General features: G+C 39.1%; 1 protein-coding gene across 19 annotated transcripts in view; it reads left to right on the top strand.

Moving 5' to 3' along the window:
* The window catches only part of SOX6 (SRY-box transcription factor 6), a 380,365-nt gene that overhangs the window by 267,570 nt on the left and 95,647 nt on the right, over positions 1-17,148 (top strand). For 12 of the 19 annotated variants that reach the window (XM_068944941.1, XM_068944942.1, XM_068944952.1 and 9 more), the window contains one exon: positions 14,865-14,988. In XM_068944941.1, the coding sequence (XP_068801042.1) occupies positions 14,865-14,988 (124 nt within the window). The remainder of the gene's footprint in view (positions 1-14,864; positions 14,989-17,148) is intronic. The other 7 variants (XM_068944948.1, XM_068944953.1, XM_068944949.1 and 4 more) reach the window with 1 other exon arrangement.

A 17,148-nucleotide genomic window follows, 5' to 3' on the forward strand; every position in this document is an offset into this window, starting at 1 on the left:
TGCTTCATTTATTTCAGAAGTGCATTTACAAACAAAGCATGCCATAAAATAACATGCAAATTCTGTTAAAAAGCATCATAAGCAGGCAGGGATCAGATAGTGCCTGATAGTACCTTAGCTACATTTTCTGGTGAAGTTTTATGAAATATTAGGGAGCTAATTTTTTGCTTCAGTGTGAGGGATGACAAGTGAGGAGGGACATATACTCTAATCGTTATTTCAAAAATAGAAAGAGTAAAATGCAAATTGACATAAACTTGATTGGAGAGTAGGGGGCTCGTGTTAGCAGTCGCCATTAGATGTGGTTTCAGTGAGGGTAGATGTTCACTTTAAGGAAAAGCGGTAAAGGTACCTTCCTCTACTGCTCTTGGGAATGCTACATACAGCAGATTTCCAGTAACCATGGCAGACAACTCAGATGGGAAGGATTTTTATTATGCATAGCACACAGGTTAGAGCAGCAACGGGTAACAGCAAAAGCCAGTCAGACAGTGAGCATGGAAAACGAGTGAGTGATTTGAACGCGGTCCAGACTTCCAGGAGAGAGACTTAAGCTCAGGTTGGCGCATACGGAAAAAGTACAGTATGAATGCTGAGATGGCTGAGACGTACACTGTGCCGTTTGTAACAGGACTGCAAACGGTACAGTACCACACGCGCCAGCCAAACCCAGGACAGTCGTACAGGGATTCAAGTGCCGTTGGAGAGGCAGTGGATATTGCTCTCTTGAGCTGCAAAATCAAGCAAATAGCTAGGAATAATATCACATAGACATGTGATGTATTTATAAAAGCATGAAGCTGAACTTCAGAGCCTGAACATTGAATCACTGAGGCACACTACTGACCTAACAGTAAGAAAAAGCTCTCCTCTCTGTTTTCCTTAGAATACAATACCACACCTCTCCCCTCCATTGCCCTGAAAATACAATACCTGCATTGTCCAAAATAAGCTGCCAGATTAGCTGGTCTGTGCATCTCACATTAATCCTGTTCAGCCCATTCACTCTCACATCTCAGAAACCCTATATTGAAATCTTATTTTCTTACCTATTCCGTAGTCATAATTTTGTAATTAGACTAACTTTCACAGTGAAAAAAAGAAATCCCTAAAAAGTCCTTTGAAAAAAATGCATCTAAACTGACATGGAAAATTACATCCTGAAAACTCTCATCTAACCTGAAAAAGGAAAGCGGAGACAAGTGTGTGCTAACAAAGCAGGGAGTTTGAGGAAGTGCCTTGTTTACCGTGAAGACCCTTGAGTGCATGAGAAAGGCTTTAGAAAAGCCTGATTTTAATTTGTTTCAGCTGCATATGTCTAGCTTAAAAATAAATGTTTGCGGGTGTCCTCATTTCCTTGATATGATGCTACTTTTATGTCCAAGCTTTTCTTGTAATTGTGACAAAGATCATCCAAAAACCAAGAAAGCTAAAAATACTTCATTAAGGTCATCTTCCTCATGATGGAAGCTTATTGACAACTCTAGAGCATGACTTTTTTGATATCAGTGGCCTAGGAAGGAGAATTACCTGCCAGATAGCTGCCTTGTATATATCAAAAATACTCCCTGAAAGAAAAGCAATTCAGTAATAATAGATGTGAGTGATAGAGTGGCTTCCAAATGAGGTTTTTTTTGTTGCTCAAGATGTCTACCTCTATGATTATTAGCGCAGCTGGCTTGCTGACTTCTTCACTCAGCAGAGAAGCTGTTAAATGTATCATGCTCAAAGTACCTCCTTACAGAGATAGAGGTGGTCTTCCCACAGGAAGCATTTAAGAAACTTGGGTTTTGTGTGTCCAAGAAAGTCACGCAAATGATGACTATTTAGGAGTGCAGCAAGCAAGTTGTACAGCCAGAGGGGTCTAAGAAAATTAAAATGCAAAGGGATTTGGAAAACAAGAAGGAAAGCATATTTGACCTTATATGTGTATATATGTATATGTATGTGTTGTGTGTATGTGTACAGAGAGAGAGAGAGAGAATTTTACTTTCAATTTAAGGAAATTTCTAATAGGAAACTTTCTACATGTTAAGCTAAGGTTGGAATTTATAATGGAGCGTTACTGCACACTAATTCCATAGTGAACACTGTTGGTGCATACTTTTTAAGAGTAATCTCTGCATAGTGAGTAAACACAGTTCCACAAAGGTATGTTGACTGTACTTAAACATTGTCCACATGAGGACATAGTGTAGAAGGTCTAAGGTGCTATAAATTCATATACTGAATTACTGTGCAGTTGTTTCCTGTATAGTTGAATCCTAAAACAGAGCTTCAGAATGGAGCACAGCAGCTTAAATGTAGATATGGAGGTAGGATTTTGAATGGAGCTATTGAAAAAAGCTTTTTGTCTTTTCCTTTGATCTTGGAAGTGTCTTTGGACAGGCCTTTATGCAGAATTCCTTCCCTTTTCTTTCTCATTGCCCAACCCAATGACCAAAATTACAGCAGGGGCAACTTTACTTTCTGGATCTGACTGTCATTAGTGCCTGCCAGCAAAGCTCATAGTTTGGCAGGATGCTGTTATTCAGGACATGCTTATTATGTTGGATGGAGCATATTGACTGTTTTTGCTCCCTACTAGACTGGGGACCCCACAACAAGAACTCCAGTTTTCGAGCTGATATGTTTAGACCGTGATTGTACCACCAAACCAGCCCTCATCCTTCTCTTAATTTTTGTCTTTTCCTTTTTTGCATCTCTTTCATTTTTTCCTGTTCCAATGTATATAAAAAGTGCCAGCACTAACTAGTTCCTGCTTTGGAAAAAAAAAGTAGCACTTCAGCTGCTCCTGCAAATTCTTTCACCCTCTGAGCAGTGATTAATATACAGATTTAAGAAGAATCTTTAAACAAAACCTGGAAAAAAGGAAAAGAGCAAATATGCAGGCTAATGGTGTACCCTGAGGTGAGCAAAATGCATTTTTTTAACAAGCCAAGCATAGCAAAAAAGCTATTCTACAGTGAAATTAATAATTACCAAAAAGATTTGCTAGCATTATTGTTGTATCCTTTATGAGAATATGGGTGGCATGTTTAAAAAACATGGGAAGTGTGAATCAAAGCCCAAAGATTCAAACTGGTCTCTAATTTTTAATGTGAATTCTATTCATAAGCCCCTGGTGCATAGAGTCAAATACAGTCTGTGGATAACAACTGTCTTTCGAGTTGTGCCACTAATCTGAAAATTGTATCTATTTCTCCAATAATATGGATTTCTGATTTCCTTTACAATCTTGCTTTGACAAAGCTTTAAAGTGGAAGGACATCTTAGTGCCACATGGAGTAGGTGCCTGGCTAGAATACATAATTTCAGTCCCAAATATTTTCCAAAGGCAAGGTTTGTTTATTAGCTGAACCCCATGCTGAGATTCAATCAGTCTAATACAGGCTGAGTTTGAAGTTGAACATTCAAACGTATGCCCATATATCTTGGGCATATATCTTACATAATGATGTTGGCCCCAGACATCTTTCTGGGTTTGTTTATGTCTGTTATGGATTCCCCTCATTATCCATGCTGTTTGAGGGATTCCCTATGGATTCAGCCAGTTTATTGCATACTTTTTTAATTTTATGCCAAACTAAGTGTTCTGAGTGGCAGCTCCTATGGTAGCTCCGTACAGCTTCGTCTCAAATGCAGAGATGAATGTTATGATTAAGGTTAAATAAAACAGTAAGGAAAACAGAATATTGCAGGAGGGTATATAAGAGAATGGCCCCGGGGGAGGCAAGAGGGTTATAGAAGTAACTTGAATGGTAAAGCATGAAGATGTTGACTACTTTTCCTATTTCTGTTCCTTCTAATGATGATTAACTGTTAGATCAACAATTCTGTGATTCACAAAATCTTCCTTATCAAGTATCTACAGTAGTAACACGGGGAGCATTCATTTGTTAAACTTCACCAGGGCGAAGGGGTGTTTTAATATGCCAGTCGCTAAGCACATCCGTGCGCGCACACAACTCCCAGGAACAGTAATTGGAGTTGCATATGCAGATCAGCGAGAGCGCAGCGTCTTACAAGTGGGAAGCAGCGAGAGGAACGGGCCACGCTGCGGGCTCGGGAGTGGGTGCCGCTCCGCGGGAGGGAGTGCAGCGCTCGACGCTCTCCTCTTGGGAGGCAGCTGGTGCCCTGGTCTTGTTTGGGGCGCCGTACCCACTTAGTTCCTGTAGCAGAGTTTGCTAGGAGTAATATATGGCCAGAAGAAACCAGAGCCTAAAATGCAGATTTTTCTTATAAAGCCTTTGCATTATGAAAAAGGTTGTTTTCAATCCGAAAACTCAGATTTATAAACACTTAATTCATCAGTTCACTGTGCCTTTCATTTGAAATAAACAGCCAGCAGTATTATTTTAAAATAAGGCAGAAGGTGTAACAAAAATGAAGTAATGTTTTGAGAAATATGTGATTGATGATTAAAAAACAGAGAGAGAAGGGGAGGGGGGGCAATCCAGCATTCATTAGTCAGGCAAAACTTCTATTTGAGCATGCATTAAGTCAGGAGGACCAGACAGTGTGTCTGGAAAATTATTCTGTCTTTGAGAAGTAGTCTCTCAAAAATATTCCCCTGTTTCTTAAATCTGAAGGCATCCTTTGACTGACTTAGTTATTTTATATCCATTGATGCTAGAGGAAACAAAAGAAACTTTAAAACCTGGAGACATAAACATCATTGAACCACCCACTTTAAAAAAGGCCGGGGCGGGGGGGGGAGAGAAAGAGAAAAGAAAGAAATCGCAGTAGATATTTTCCAGGAGAGAACATGCTACACTGTGTAAAGGGGGCTAGTGTAACAAGAAGTCATCTATTCTTGATTTCTTTAGACAGCTAGAGCTTTGTGCCTTGTCTAGTTTCTACATTTTAAGAGCTTGTTCTGTGTAGCAGAAATAATACAATAAATGGGTTTAACCACATTTGTCTCAGCTAGACAGTCTGCTTTGTCAAAGATTGCTGGTACAACATAAACAAATTATGTGTTTGTAGTGCCTTTCAGTGAAAGCCTATCTAACAGAGCGGAGATTGTGTTTCGGCAGCTGTAGATTTAATCTCCTACCTGTCAGTTAAAACAGGCATTTCCTGAGCAGATAAGGCCTGGCTGTAGGGGGGGAACGCTCACAGCTGGACAAAGGTCCATTGTTGTGGCCCCATAATTCTATGTAGATTTGCCCGTGTGTCTCGTCAGGGAGACTACAGGCGCGTTACAGTTGCAAAGGAACTCGCTCTCTATTGCTGGTTAGTCAGGCAGAGTGAAAGTGAACTGAGGCACAGCTTTGTGCTGTTGACTCTGGCTGATTGTCACGAGGAGCTGCGGAAAATATCCCAACTTTGGAAACAATGTCACTCTGCTGTGAATGCGATCATAGGAGTCATGGCGAAGGTCTATTCAGCAGCTGAAAGCTGTCTTTAAGTCACGCCGCAGTTCTGACAACCCAGGGAAAGCGAGAAAATTTGAAGACTTGACATTGCTTCTTGAATATCAGGATACTCTGAAGAAAAGGCAGCACAGCAGTGTGGATTTGTGTTTGACGTATAGTTGTTGCTGGAATTTCAGCACCCGGAGTCAGATAGGAAATACCTAACGCTCATTTTAAACGTGAATTTCCTGCTTTCTGCCCCATATTGCATTTTTAATGATTTTGCTCTTTTCAGAATGTTTTTGTAGACAAATCTTAAATACTATAGAAACTGAGGAGCCAATATAACTGGCTTGAACGAGACACAGTTGGCGTAGGAAGGAAGCAGGCTTTGTGTATGTCACTGGGAGTTGAGGAACTCTGTATTGCTTGCTCCCAAATCTGCAATAATTACTGTATACCTAACAGTGACAATCACCTCAGTCATGCTGTGCAAACACACCGGTTTCGTGGAGCCTTTTCTGAGTAAAGATGGTCAGATTGTGTCAAAACCTGAGGAATCTTTGGAAGAGATGGAACAAATTAATTTTTGCATGCAGTCAGTATTCCGATTTGACTTTGATCTCTAGACACAGGAGTTTTCTGCATTAAGCTAGTTCTCCACATAGCTGCCTTTGTGTTTCGATCTAGATGCTCTATAAACATCATATGATTTCTGGAAGTTATCTAGGCTACTAGTCCTCATTAAAAGCTCTTCAAAAATATACAGAAGCAAGAATATTTCACTAGATTTGACTACCTCCTTTGACCGAGTCTCTTGAATAACATCCGTTTAGGCTTGAGGAAGAATATCAACAACATGTCTATGGAGGGAGGGTAATAAAGGAGCCTAAATTCACAGGGGAATAAATACCTGAAGAAATCAGGCGTAGCACCAGCGGGGATGGGAAAGGTGTCTTCTTTTCACAGCCGTGACTCACCTCCAGCCTTGTATCCTACGAGCGTGCAGGTGTTGAGGGCTGAGCTGTGTAGCACTGGTCGCTACCTGCTCAAAAGCCACCTCATTCCCATTTTGCAACAGAGCATGTCCCTCATGAGCCATAGCTTTGCGCTTTGGATAACTGGTGCTACAGTTGTGCAAGAAGGGGTAAAGGTTACATGCAGCAGATTAGAATGGAATTGTTTTGTATCCACTTTGCATCCTCCCTTATGCAACTGTAAAAGCAGCCCTGGCCCTTTTGACTCAGCGTCTTCCTATGTAAACTAGAGACATAATACCGTCCTCCAAAGGGATCTTTGAGCATGAATTAGTTAATACTTGCAAAGTACTCAAATGACGTAAGTGCTGTGCAATACAGATGCAACACCTTAGTTACAAGTCTCTGAATATCAGTGAGAATAAAGCAAACTTTAAAAACAAGGTGCTGATGAAATTTTTCCCATAGCGAAGCAGATGGCAGAACTTCTATTGCCATCAGTGACTCCTGGCTTTCAGATGTATCCTATATTTGCTTAATATAATAGAACAAAAAAACTCTACTCTTTTCTGTTATAGTTTTTAAACCTCTCTAGGGCAGAAGGGGTTTTGAGCAGGAGCATTGAAAGATGTTTCTGTTTTTATTTCCGTCTCTGCTGGAGCTATTCTTTAAAGTGAAAGTGAGTCCTTCCTATTCCAGTCAGTGTGGAGGTAGGTGATTTCTCATACTGTACTATGCAAGCCCTTTTATTGAGGGAATTATTTTTGTGTCACTAAGTAATAGATGGCCACTGCTCAAAAAAAGAACCGTGTCTTTAAAGGATATAGGGGAAAACTCTGGCTGGAAGCACCAGTATGAAATGCAAATTTTAAAGCATCTCATACTCTGAATTTTTCCATCAATGGAAGATTTCAGAGTACTCCAGAAATCTTGCGCATTTTGATATCACCATAAAAGCATAAGCTAATAGGGAATTTCTGATATAATTTATGTTTAGATTTGAGCTCAAGTAATGGAGCTTCTGTGTATAAAATATCAACAAGTATCAGTAGGCTGCAATATTTTTCATATTTTGGCAAGGAGAAGACAAGGTGCAAATGAGAAACATACATCTTCACTAGTCTTTGGAAATATCTGAAATAATTGACTTGCTCAGTCTTCTGTGATGGCTTGGTGACCACTAACTGTGTCAATTTGCATAATAGTCAGCTCTTCACTTCTGTAGAGATAACTGTTTGTATCTGATTAAAATTAGGACTGTTTTAGTTCTCTTGACTTTTCCAGAAGTTGCAGAAATAGAGATTTGCTGTTATGCTTTAACCAAACAAATGCACACAAGGGGATAACAATATGCTGAGTTTATGCAGATTTTACAACACAAATCTGAATAAAATACCCACTAATAGACCCTTAAGGAGTAATAAACACACATGAATTTTCCTTAGTTGCACTTTAAAGTGATTTTAACATACTACTAGACCTTAACAATAATATTTAATTGACAAGATTATGCATTTGTATGGATTGGAAAGGTGGTAGATCTCTAATTCCAAATGAACTATAAATTCACTTTTGCATAACATGTTTTATTTATTTCTTTATAGCAGAGATATTCTCCTTCCCTCCTAGTGAGAGTTTCTTAGAATACAGACAATTTACATAGATTTAATTACCATTTATCATACTCTTAACTTCATGAGATCATCTTTAGTTGAACTCCCTGTTTCCAGGTAGTCAAGGAGCTAGATAAAAACAGGGCAATACAATGGGAAGTAAATAGAAGTGAAATGACAGGTGGCATTTAAAAAATATTCTTTTCCGTGTGGTTGGCAGTATTTTTCTGTTGCTTCCTTCTTTACTTCCCAAATAGAAGGAATTTAATTTTAACTCATTTAAAGTTCTGAAATAGTGAGGAAAAAATAATAAGAAGTAAGGATGCTCTGTCTTGGTGTATGATCTTGGCTCCAAATTTTAGATGAATGTTGTGGCCACCACAGTAGACTTAAATCATCAAATCATGCTGAACCATTGGACAAATGGAGAAAAGTGTGTGTGGGGGGGGGGGAAGAAAATAGGAGTTAGAACCTATTTACAAGGCCAGTAGTGGGCTACATATTTATCATAGTATTTCCCATATGAAACGTTCACACTGTGCAAATCTATCTTTTTTTCAGTTTATTTGCCAACACTTACCCTGCGATCTGATTGACAGATATTTAGTTTGGGGCTCATGAACTTTCCCTGAGAGCAAATATTTTTCACTTAGAACGTAGATAGCTAGATGGCAGATAAATTAGAGTAGAATATACCTCCCTCCGCAGAGCTCCATTGACTCTGTATTGCTAACTGGAGTAGAAAGTAGCCCATGTATAAATTCCAGCGTAGGAGCTATGTCAATACGATTGTCAATGTTTTAACTGTGATGCAGTGTTTGCCTGATCATTTTTTGGGCTGTAGGAGCCCGCCTCTCTTTGCATTGTAGTTCTTACTTGTGCAAACTCGGCAGCTGATTTTGTGGGATTATTTATGTTAGATGGGATTTCTCACTTAAGTGTTTGGGACCAAGTCTCACATGTTATCTTTTCAGTGGACAATGCTGAAGCATTGTTCTTGCATTAATTCAAAGCCTCAATAGTTCATCAGTTAAATTTCTGAGCTCAGAACAAAAGGCCCAGTCACCACTCAGACACAAAGTGGCTAAATCTTTTATAACTGGTCAGTTAACTCAGGCTTACCGTCGCTTTGCTTCACCAGAATGGCACAAAAAAACAGCAAGACCAATTATAATCAAAGAGTTCTTTTCATTTTTTGCAGTAAAACTCTCCTGCAGTGTACTAAATAGATCAGTTTGGGGACCAAAAAAGGGCCCGGTCAAGGCACACGTTTGTTACAATATTGGCAGAGTTGGAGAGGAGATTTGGGCCCAAACCTGCAAAAACCGGAGTGAATAATTGCTTGAGGCACTTAAGTGGTCCCAGTGACTTTCACATATATGTGAAAGTCATAGAATAGGTGCCTACTTCTTTATGCAATATGGTGTTTGCTTTCTTGCATAAATGCAAAAATGATCTAGTCAAAATACAAGGTAAATTAACAAAACCTCTTATATTTCCACTTTTACGAAGAACCACAAAAAAACCACTCATTATGGAAATAAATAAAAATTTCAGTGGTAGTATAGAAATAATGGTGTCATCTATCATATGCAGACTATTTAAAATACAAATGAAGTAAAAACATGCAGTATGCAGGGTATTTAAAAACTTGTATTAGTAATACAGTGGGCAAAAACATTGTTTTCAATGCCATTCAGATCTTTAAAGTGAATACATCTAACAAGGGCTTAAAATGTAGTCTGTTGACTGAAACAGACACAGCCTTTATATTCTATCATATGAAGACATAATCTGAGCGTTTTGAAAGTGCATATTCGTACTTGATACGTTGCCATTATCTGGGAAACTCTCCTGTTATACCGAAGTTCTTAAATGAGAAAGCAGAAAATTTCAAACGTGTTTTTACTGTGGAAATTGAAAGCGTAATGACAGCATAGACAGGGTAAAGTTATAGTCTGTCTATTCCAATTAGTCAACAGTTCAAAAATCTTAAATAGAAATTCAAATTTAAACTATGAGAAGTTTAAACCTGCCTGTGAGTGAATTAGGTTCTCACTGAGGCCACCGCATCACAATATTTTCTTAGTTCAAGTAACAGAAGGTACTATATGTCCTGTACTAGAGAAAAAAAAATATAGTAATCCAGTGAATTTCACAGACTGGTTTCTCGGCTAGGATGGGCTGGAATAGTCTATTAGGTTCAACGCAGATCTCGAGATTGACACCAGGTGACAACAGGGGCCAAGATGTTATTGGTGAGAGAAGTAGAGGGCAATAGTTTTAAACAGTGATACTGGATTATTCTAGGCAATTGGAGCATATTTGGCCCATCACAGTGTCTTATACCAGTGTTGGCAGTAATGCAAAAAATTTTGTTTATAAACAAAACATACTCTCTCTCAAAAAGATGGCACTTAATTTTCCCCTTCACTGAAGTGAACCATGCGACAGAGAAAAAACTTGTCAAGTATGGCCTTGATGACTTTGTAAGGATTTCAACTGCCATAGCAGGGTGGAATTTATTTCCACTTGTGAAGTCTGGGATCATCAGAGTGAAGCAGAAACGTGTGAGCTTCCTTTTTGCTTGCATTGCTGCCTCCTGTCGGGTTATGGAAGCTCCTTTCTAGCTGTCTGCCCAAAAGTGGCTTCTCTATGAAAACAGAAAGCCAGAACATGCTCTCACAGAGGCTTTGAGTGTCAGTTTTTAGTAGTTTCTCCAGTAGGTTTTAAGCAGGGATGAGAGTGAGAAAGGGGTGACAGAGAATGAAAATTTGAAGTTCCCCCACGTCTCCATCATACTTCTCTCCAAATTTGGGAAATTTATAGCAGCCTTAAAGTCATGCTTCCTCAGATTTTGGAAGCAATGGGCAGTGAAAAAAGGGGTGACCCAGTCCCCTTCTTACCTCCAAACTCAGCTGCCACTGTGTGTGTGCATAGGGAAACAGAAGTTTAAAGAAGTACACATAGCGCGGGGAGGTTTGTTAGTGTCGTTTGGGAGAAGGGATGTTAACTTGGGAAGAAAAGGGGAGCTGTATAACGTAAACAGCAAAAGCAGTATGCCTTGGGGAGGGCTTGCCAAGTGAGGAGGCCATCCTTCTCTCTGAATGCCTTTGCTTCTCTAACGGCAATGCTAGTTGTCGTAGAGGCAGTTTTGTTTTTTAGAGACAGAACCCTTCCTATTCCTTAGGCTCACTGAATGTGCTGTGTTCCTTGTCCAAAAGAGGCAGATCATTTTCATTCAAGCCGTTACTTTTGTATGACATATCCCTTTGGCTTCCATTTTCCAAGCGCAGCACTAAACATCAGTGACTTTTTAACGGGGAGGATTCTAGCTGCCAACTTCTGAGATTAGTATTCACATGGCTATGGGAGAAAGCACACCAGATTTGCCTTGCTTATCAGATGGGCCACCAACTTTTATTATTTCAAGGAGAATCAAATTGGAACTTGCTTCTTGAACTAATCAGGGCTGATTTGCTCTGAAGTTGCTTCCTGACTTAGATCTGAGGCAAGGAAGTGCTGTAATCAGTTCCCAAGGATTGTCGGAGTTGTGATGGGATATTAAGGGAATGGTACACTGTCTTTTAAGTGTGTCCCAGTCTCGGTGGCTTCTGACATTTAACACAGTTAACCTGAGTTTATTGCGTGGAATCTCAGGTTAATTTTTTTTAATGGCTTAGTTATTAGAGATAACTTTATTTGATTTTGCAGAACTGAATTTTGAAGGAATATACTAAGGTTTCGTCCAGGGTTTGTACAGCTCCATTCAAGGTACACACTGGCAGAATTGTTCAAAAGCAAACATTTGTTACCCATCACAAAAAAATTAAATAATCTTCATGAAAGAGAAAGCGAGTCCCCCCGAGTGTCACTGTTTGCATATTAGCGCATCGGAAGGGCTCTGCCAAGTTCCTCCCCGACTGACTGCTGCAGATGCTCGTTCTCAAGTATTGCGAGGCAGCTCTTTAGCGCAGGTCTTCGGGGACAAACAATGGCACCTGTTCCACACAGGAGAGCCGGCCAGTTAGTCCAGTCATGTATCTTTAATGAAGCTCTGGGGCAGATGGCAAAAAATGGCATCATCAACAACCTAGCACTGAGGAGACAAAAGGGGAAAGTGCCGATCCAACAATACGCTATTTTTACGAATGGGAAGAGACAGAGTCTAAGTGTTTCTCGTGCATCTGCTGCAGTCTTGGTTTTCCGAAAGACCTGGGGAACATCTCAGCAATTAAAATTTCTGGGCATGTAGCCGATTTTATGAAGTACATCAATCAACCCGTCCTCCCAGTTTCTTCCCCCTTGGTAAAATCAAAACCGTGAAAAAAGAAAATTTCAAGAATGAAGAATCTGTACTGGATTTCTGACATTTGTCTTACATCTTTTACAGTGATCAGCGACGCTTGTACGTTCACTTCCTTTTTAATGCTGATTTGTGCTTTTCAGGTGACCTGTGCGGAAAATAATGACACCTATGTACAAAATAAGTGGGTGAAATCAACATTTACTTCAGAGTAATATTTGGTATGTGCCAGAAGGAAGGCCAGTGAGAGGGAAGGACTGCCATTCAGTAAAGGTTTTTTTCGGTCTGTGCACCTCTCTAAGTGTGAACTTAAACTTGTACTCTAATTGTAAACCACCTTTAGTCAGAGGAGCTATATATAGGCTGAGGACCTGATCCAACATGCAAAGGAGAATTTCAAGAAAGCATAGCAAATAGCCGGCACAGGCAGTGGGAACACTCCACACTTAGGGAACTGCTATCATTTGAGAGTCTTAAACATCTTTTTGGACATGGTGGACTTGATCCAACTCTACAGGAGTTCATTGGGAAGAGGCCTGTGAAATGAATGGTGTAGGATTTAGCCCTTTCTATATAATATAGTTTCGTATGATTTTATGATACTACAGTGCAAAGTGCTGCTCTGGCTCTGTATGCGCCATTACTCTAAGCGCAGTACTCACTCTGATCTATTCTGCTTTGTGAGTTTATGTTGATGTCTTGCAAATTTGCAGCATCCGTGGAAATACTTTCTGTGTGTGGCGACTCAAAGGGATATTTCTTAAACTTTGGGTACATTCGATTAGACTATAGTTGGGAACTACTGCAAATGTTTGCAAATATATTATGTTGAATTCCTTCAAAATACTGCAGTTGTTTCTATCAGACAAAGACTGTGTTTCCGTTTATTGTATTGCTCTAGACCCAGTGTAAAGTAACATCACACAGCAAAACTAGCACCATTTTATCAGAGGTAAATGCGTGTGCTGGGCACTTGGGGATCAACTCCAATCTAACCAAGTTTAACTCATATCCTAATAGGCACAGCCAGGCTTGCCTCAGCTCAAATGAAAGAAAGAGCTGCTCAAAGCTAGTTTCTTTCACGCCCCAGTGCCATAGCAGTAATTGCACAAAGACCTTTTTATTGTAAGTTGATTTTCCTGAGAAATGGATTCAAAAAAATACTGTAAAGTGTTTATTTTTTGCTTGACCTTTATTAACCTACATCTTAGGGCTTTCCCAAGAGAAGAGTTGTTGGTAAATTAACCCTCATAGACACACACAGTAGCATTTCTGCTCTGCATCAATAGTTGTGAAGGGAATGGGGATGTGACAAGAAAATTTGGCGCTATTAAACAATGTCATAGGTCAACATATGGGATTTGGTCAGAAAAAGTTTTTAGGAATTAAAATGGAAAAAAAAAGTCGCTTGAAGTTTAGTTTAACTTTTTAATAGTATTTAATGCCACCGATTTATGGTAGGATGAGGGCAATTTTTTCTTCTGTCTAAAAAACCAATTTCTTCTAACATTTACTAGCTTTGACATATAAACCATTATATGTTTACTTAACTACTAATCAGAAAAATCATAGTCAAAACCTTGGATACTTCTGGGGTTAAGGAATGGTGGATAAAAACTCTTTGTGATCCTAGCCGCTGTCTCTGAAACACATGTAGCATAACTAAAGGAACCAGGAAATTAAAATGTGGATTTAACAGACACGATTCTGTCACAGCTCTCATTTTCTGTATGTGGAATACAAATGCTGATAGAAGGTGAAGAATTTTCTGCTCTTGCATGTTTGTGCTCTTTGATACATTTATTAAGGTCAAATTAAATTTGATATAGTAGGTTTTATTTTGAAATGCTCTCTGAATACAACTCCGTAATTACCAAGCTACATGATAGTGCATAAAGCTATAAAACTGCTTAGACAGACAAGCAATTTATATGTTATACTGAGGTGTGTATGGCAAAGGAGGTTAGTTTAATTGGGAGCCAAGATGTTGTAGCCTTAAATCTTAAGAGCTGGGGTGTTGTCTAGGAGGCTGTTTAATAGTGTGGCGAGATTTTGAAATAACATACCTGAGTTGTTGGCATATATTTGAACAATACAATGTTGTAAGGTCTCAGAATTAAAATTACCCTAAGGATACAAAAACTTTAACATCAAAGTAGCTGCCACAATGTTAGGATACTTCTAAAATGCTTATCACTCTACTGTCTATGACCAAAGATCAGAAAACTTGTGAGAAATTAATAGAAATGTGTACCACTCTTCTTTTAAAAGAACCTATAGTATATTATAAAGGTTTTTTATCTTTCCACCTGGTACCAGGACAGGGAATATTAATTGGGGGAGGAAAAAAAAAAAAAAAAGAGAGCGAGAACCAGCAAGAAGAGCAAGAAGTAGGAAAATGTGCAGTTCACCGAGACTGTTACACCTTTGACACTGAGGGAAAACAATGTTAGCGAGGGCTTTGATGTGATAATGTGCAATTGGCAGGGATTACATTAAGGAGAAGGTTCTGTGGGACTGTGTGAACACAAGAACACTATCAGTCCTGGAGAAATACCTGTCAAGACAAATTTGTGCTATTTCTGATCAGAGGCTCTCTTCTGTTTAGCAGGTTCAGGGTCACATGCCTCCGCTCATGATCCCAATTTTTCCACACGACCAGCGGACATTGGCAGCGGCTGCTGCAGCCCAGCAGGGATTCCTCTTCCCCCCAGGAATAACTTACAAGCCAGGTAAGCTGACAGGGATATGAAGCTATTTAACATTTTAAGATATTAGCTGCAGCTTCTCGTGTGATCTGTCTGACAGAGGATGTTACACAACAGGAATAGCAGGTTGGAAATTAAATGTAAAGTTTTGCAACTCCACTTGAAAAAAACTTCTGATTTGAAGGAGATAGATGGAATATTGGTTACTGAAGATCATGATTTTTTTACCTTTACTTCCCACAAAATCGTCTGCTCTGAACATATTGACCTACTAATCTACTAATTTGCATTTGCTCTGCCCAGTGTCATTATACAAAAGCTATCTTGTATTAATTCTCTTATCTTCAGTATACTTGTCTTTTGTGCCAAAGTTCTTACCCTTAATTAGTGATAAATGTCAGAGCAAGTATAATTTAATTAGCATGCTTCAAACGGGCAACTTTTTGTTTGATTTCAATCTGGATAATAAAAGATTTCGGTAGTTCAATCCCAGTCGTCATTGAGACTTGTAACAGGTCACATAACCTTGCAGTGAAATATGTTTTGAGATGATTTAGCAAATGTTATGATTTCTTTCTTTTTTCCTCTGAGTTTACAGGACTCCTGGGGAATTCAATTAGGGATATAATGGTTTGAAGCTACTTTCAGAGCCTCCTTGTAAACAGGGCTTTAAATGTTTAAAGACATGTTGCCAAAGGAATTCAATGTAGGAAGATAGTTAAGTAAATAAAAGTCAACCTTATTTTCATTTGTACATTCTTTGTAAGTGACCTCAGCCCAGAAGCAGAAACCTTATTTTGCTCATTAATAGTATTCCCTGTCAAGCTTCCTTTAGCATATTAACCTGATAACCAGTAACGACAAAACATAAATACCCGTTTCTTTTTTTGACATTAAAAATGAAATTTGCAAAGTAAAGCATTGATCCTGCTCCCACTGATGTTAGGGGTGTTTTTGCAGTTGGCTGCCGCAGGAGCAGGGTCAAAGCCAAAGGAAAGCCTCATAATAGATGATGTAAACAGCATACTAATTAAAAGCCAGGTTGAACCTAAAATCTCTTCTAGCAAGTTTACTTAATATTAGATGAAGTGAAGCCAAGCAGGATTTCAGCAAGCGTTTCCGTTTGTCCCACTCCATTCTGTCTCTTTAGTCTAGAGCCATTCCTCTTTAAACATAGCATCTTTGTCCGATAATTACCTTATTTTCAGTTTCAGAAACCCCAAACTTCTTTTCCAGTTTGACAAACTAATGCACTATATGGAAGAAACAGTTAACAGAGCTCTGAAAGGCAGCTAGCTCTAGAGGGCAAAGAACGATGGTTATTCCCACATAAGAGCATCCCACAACAACTGGGGGACCAAAGTAAAGAATATTTTGCCTCCAAAGAAGAGGCAAAATAAGAATTGCCAGTTGTGGAATTTGTCCAGGGCGCCCTGGCTAATGCCTTCCTCCGTATAGCACCTATCCTAACACTTTATCAAGCTTACACAGCGTTACCTGTGATCCTGTCAATCTCACAGCAGAAGGAGATACTGCTTCAGGTGATTTTATTACCTGCTGGAATGCAGAAAGGGAGATATATAACAAATGTTAGAAGACCAAAATGCAGACAGAGATCAAGGTCTAGTTGTCTCAGAACGCCGCTAATGGGAATGCAGCTAAGCTGTTTGCTGGTACATTAGTGGTTTATATCCAGGTGATGTTAGTAAAGACCAGAAGTCACTATGATCTGATTATAGTCAGCTCAGCTTGCATGCAATGAGACTATTTATATTTTAATATATTTATTAAGTTCTACAGCATGTGTTGCAAAGGTAGCTGGGTGGTTTAGCATGATTAAAAAAAACCATAACTACACTTGGTATTGATTAATTCCTATTTTTGGCACTCGGCACAGTAGTTAAGGAATTAATGAAACTGGAGATTAAGCTACACTCTTTCATAGAGAGGGTTCTTCAAAGTCATTTCTGAGGAATATTTATGAACTTGACTGCAGCTACCTATATTCTTCCACTTTTGTGAAGGAATGAAACTTTCACCTCTAGAACTGTCAGTTTAGACTTGCTGCTACTTCTAAAGACAGAGAGGAGAGAAAGGAGGTAGATTAACCCTTCAGATACTTACAGTGTTCTTTTTGACTGCCTGTTTAGTTTCTATTTCATTTTAATCTAGTTTGACATAGGC

The sequence above is a fragment of the Struthio camelus genome, chromosome 5 (assembly GCF_040807025.1).
Source record: "Struthio camelus isolate bStrCam1 chromosome 5, bStrCam1.hap1, whole genome shotgun sequence".
Taxonomy (NCBI): domain Eukaryota; kingdom Metazoa; phylum Chordata; class Aves; order Struthioniformes; family Struthionidae; genus Struthio; species Struthio camelus.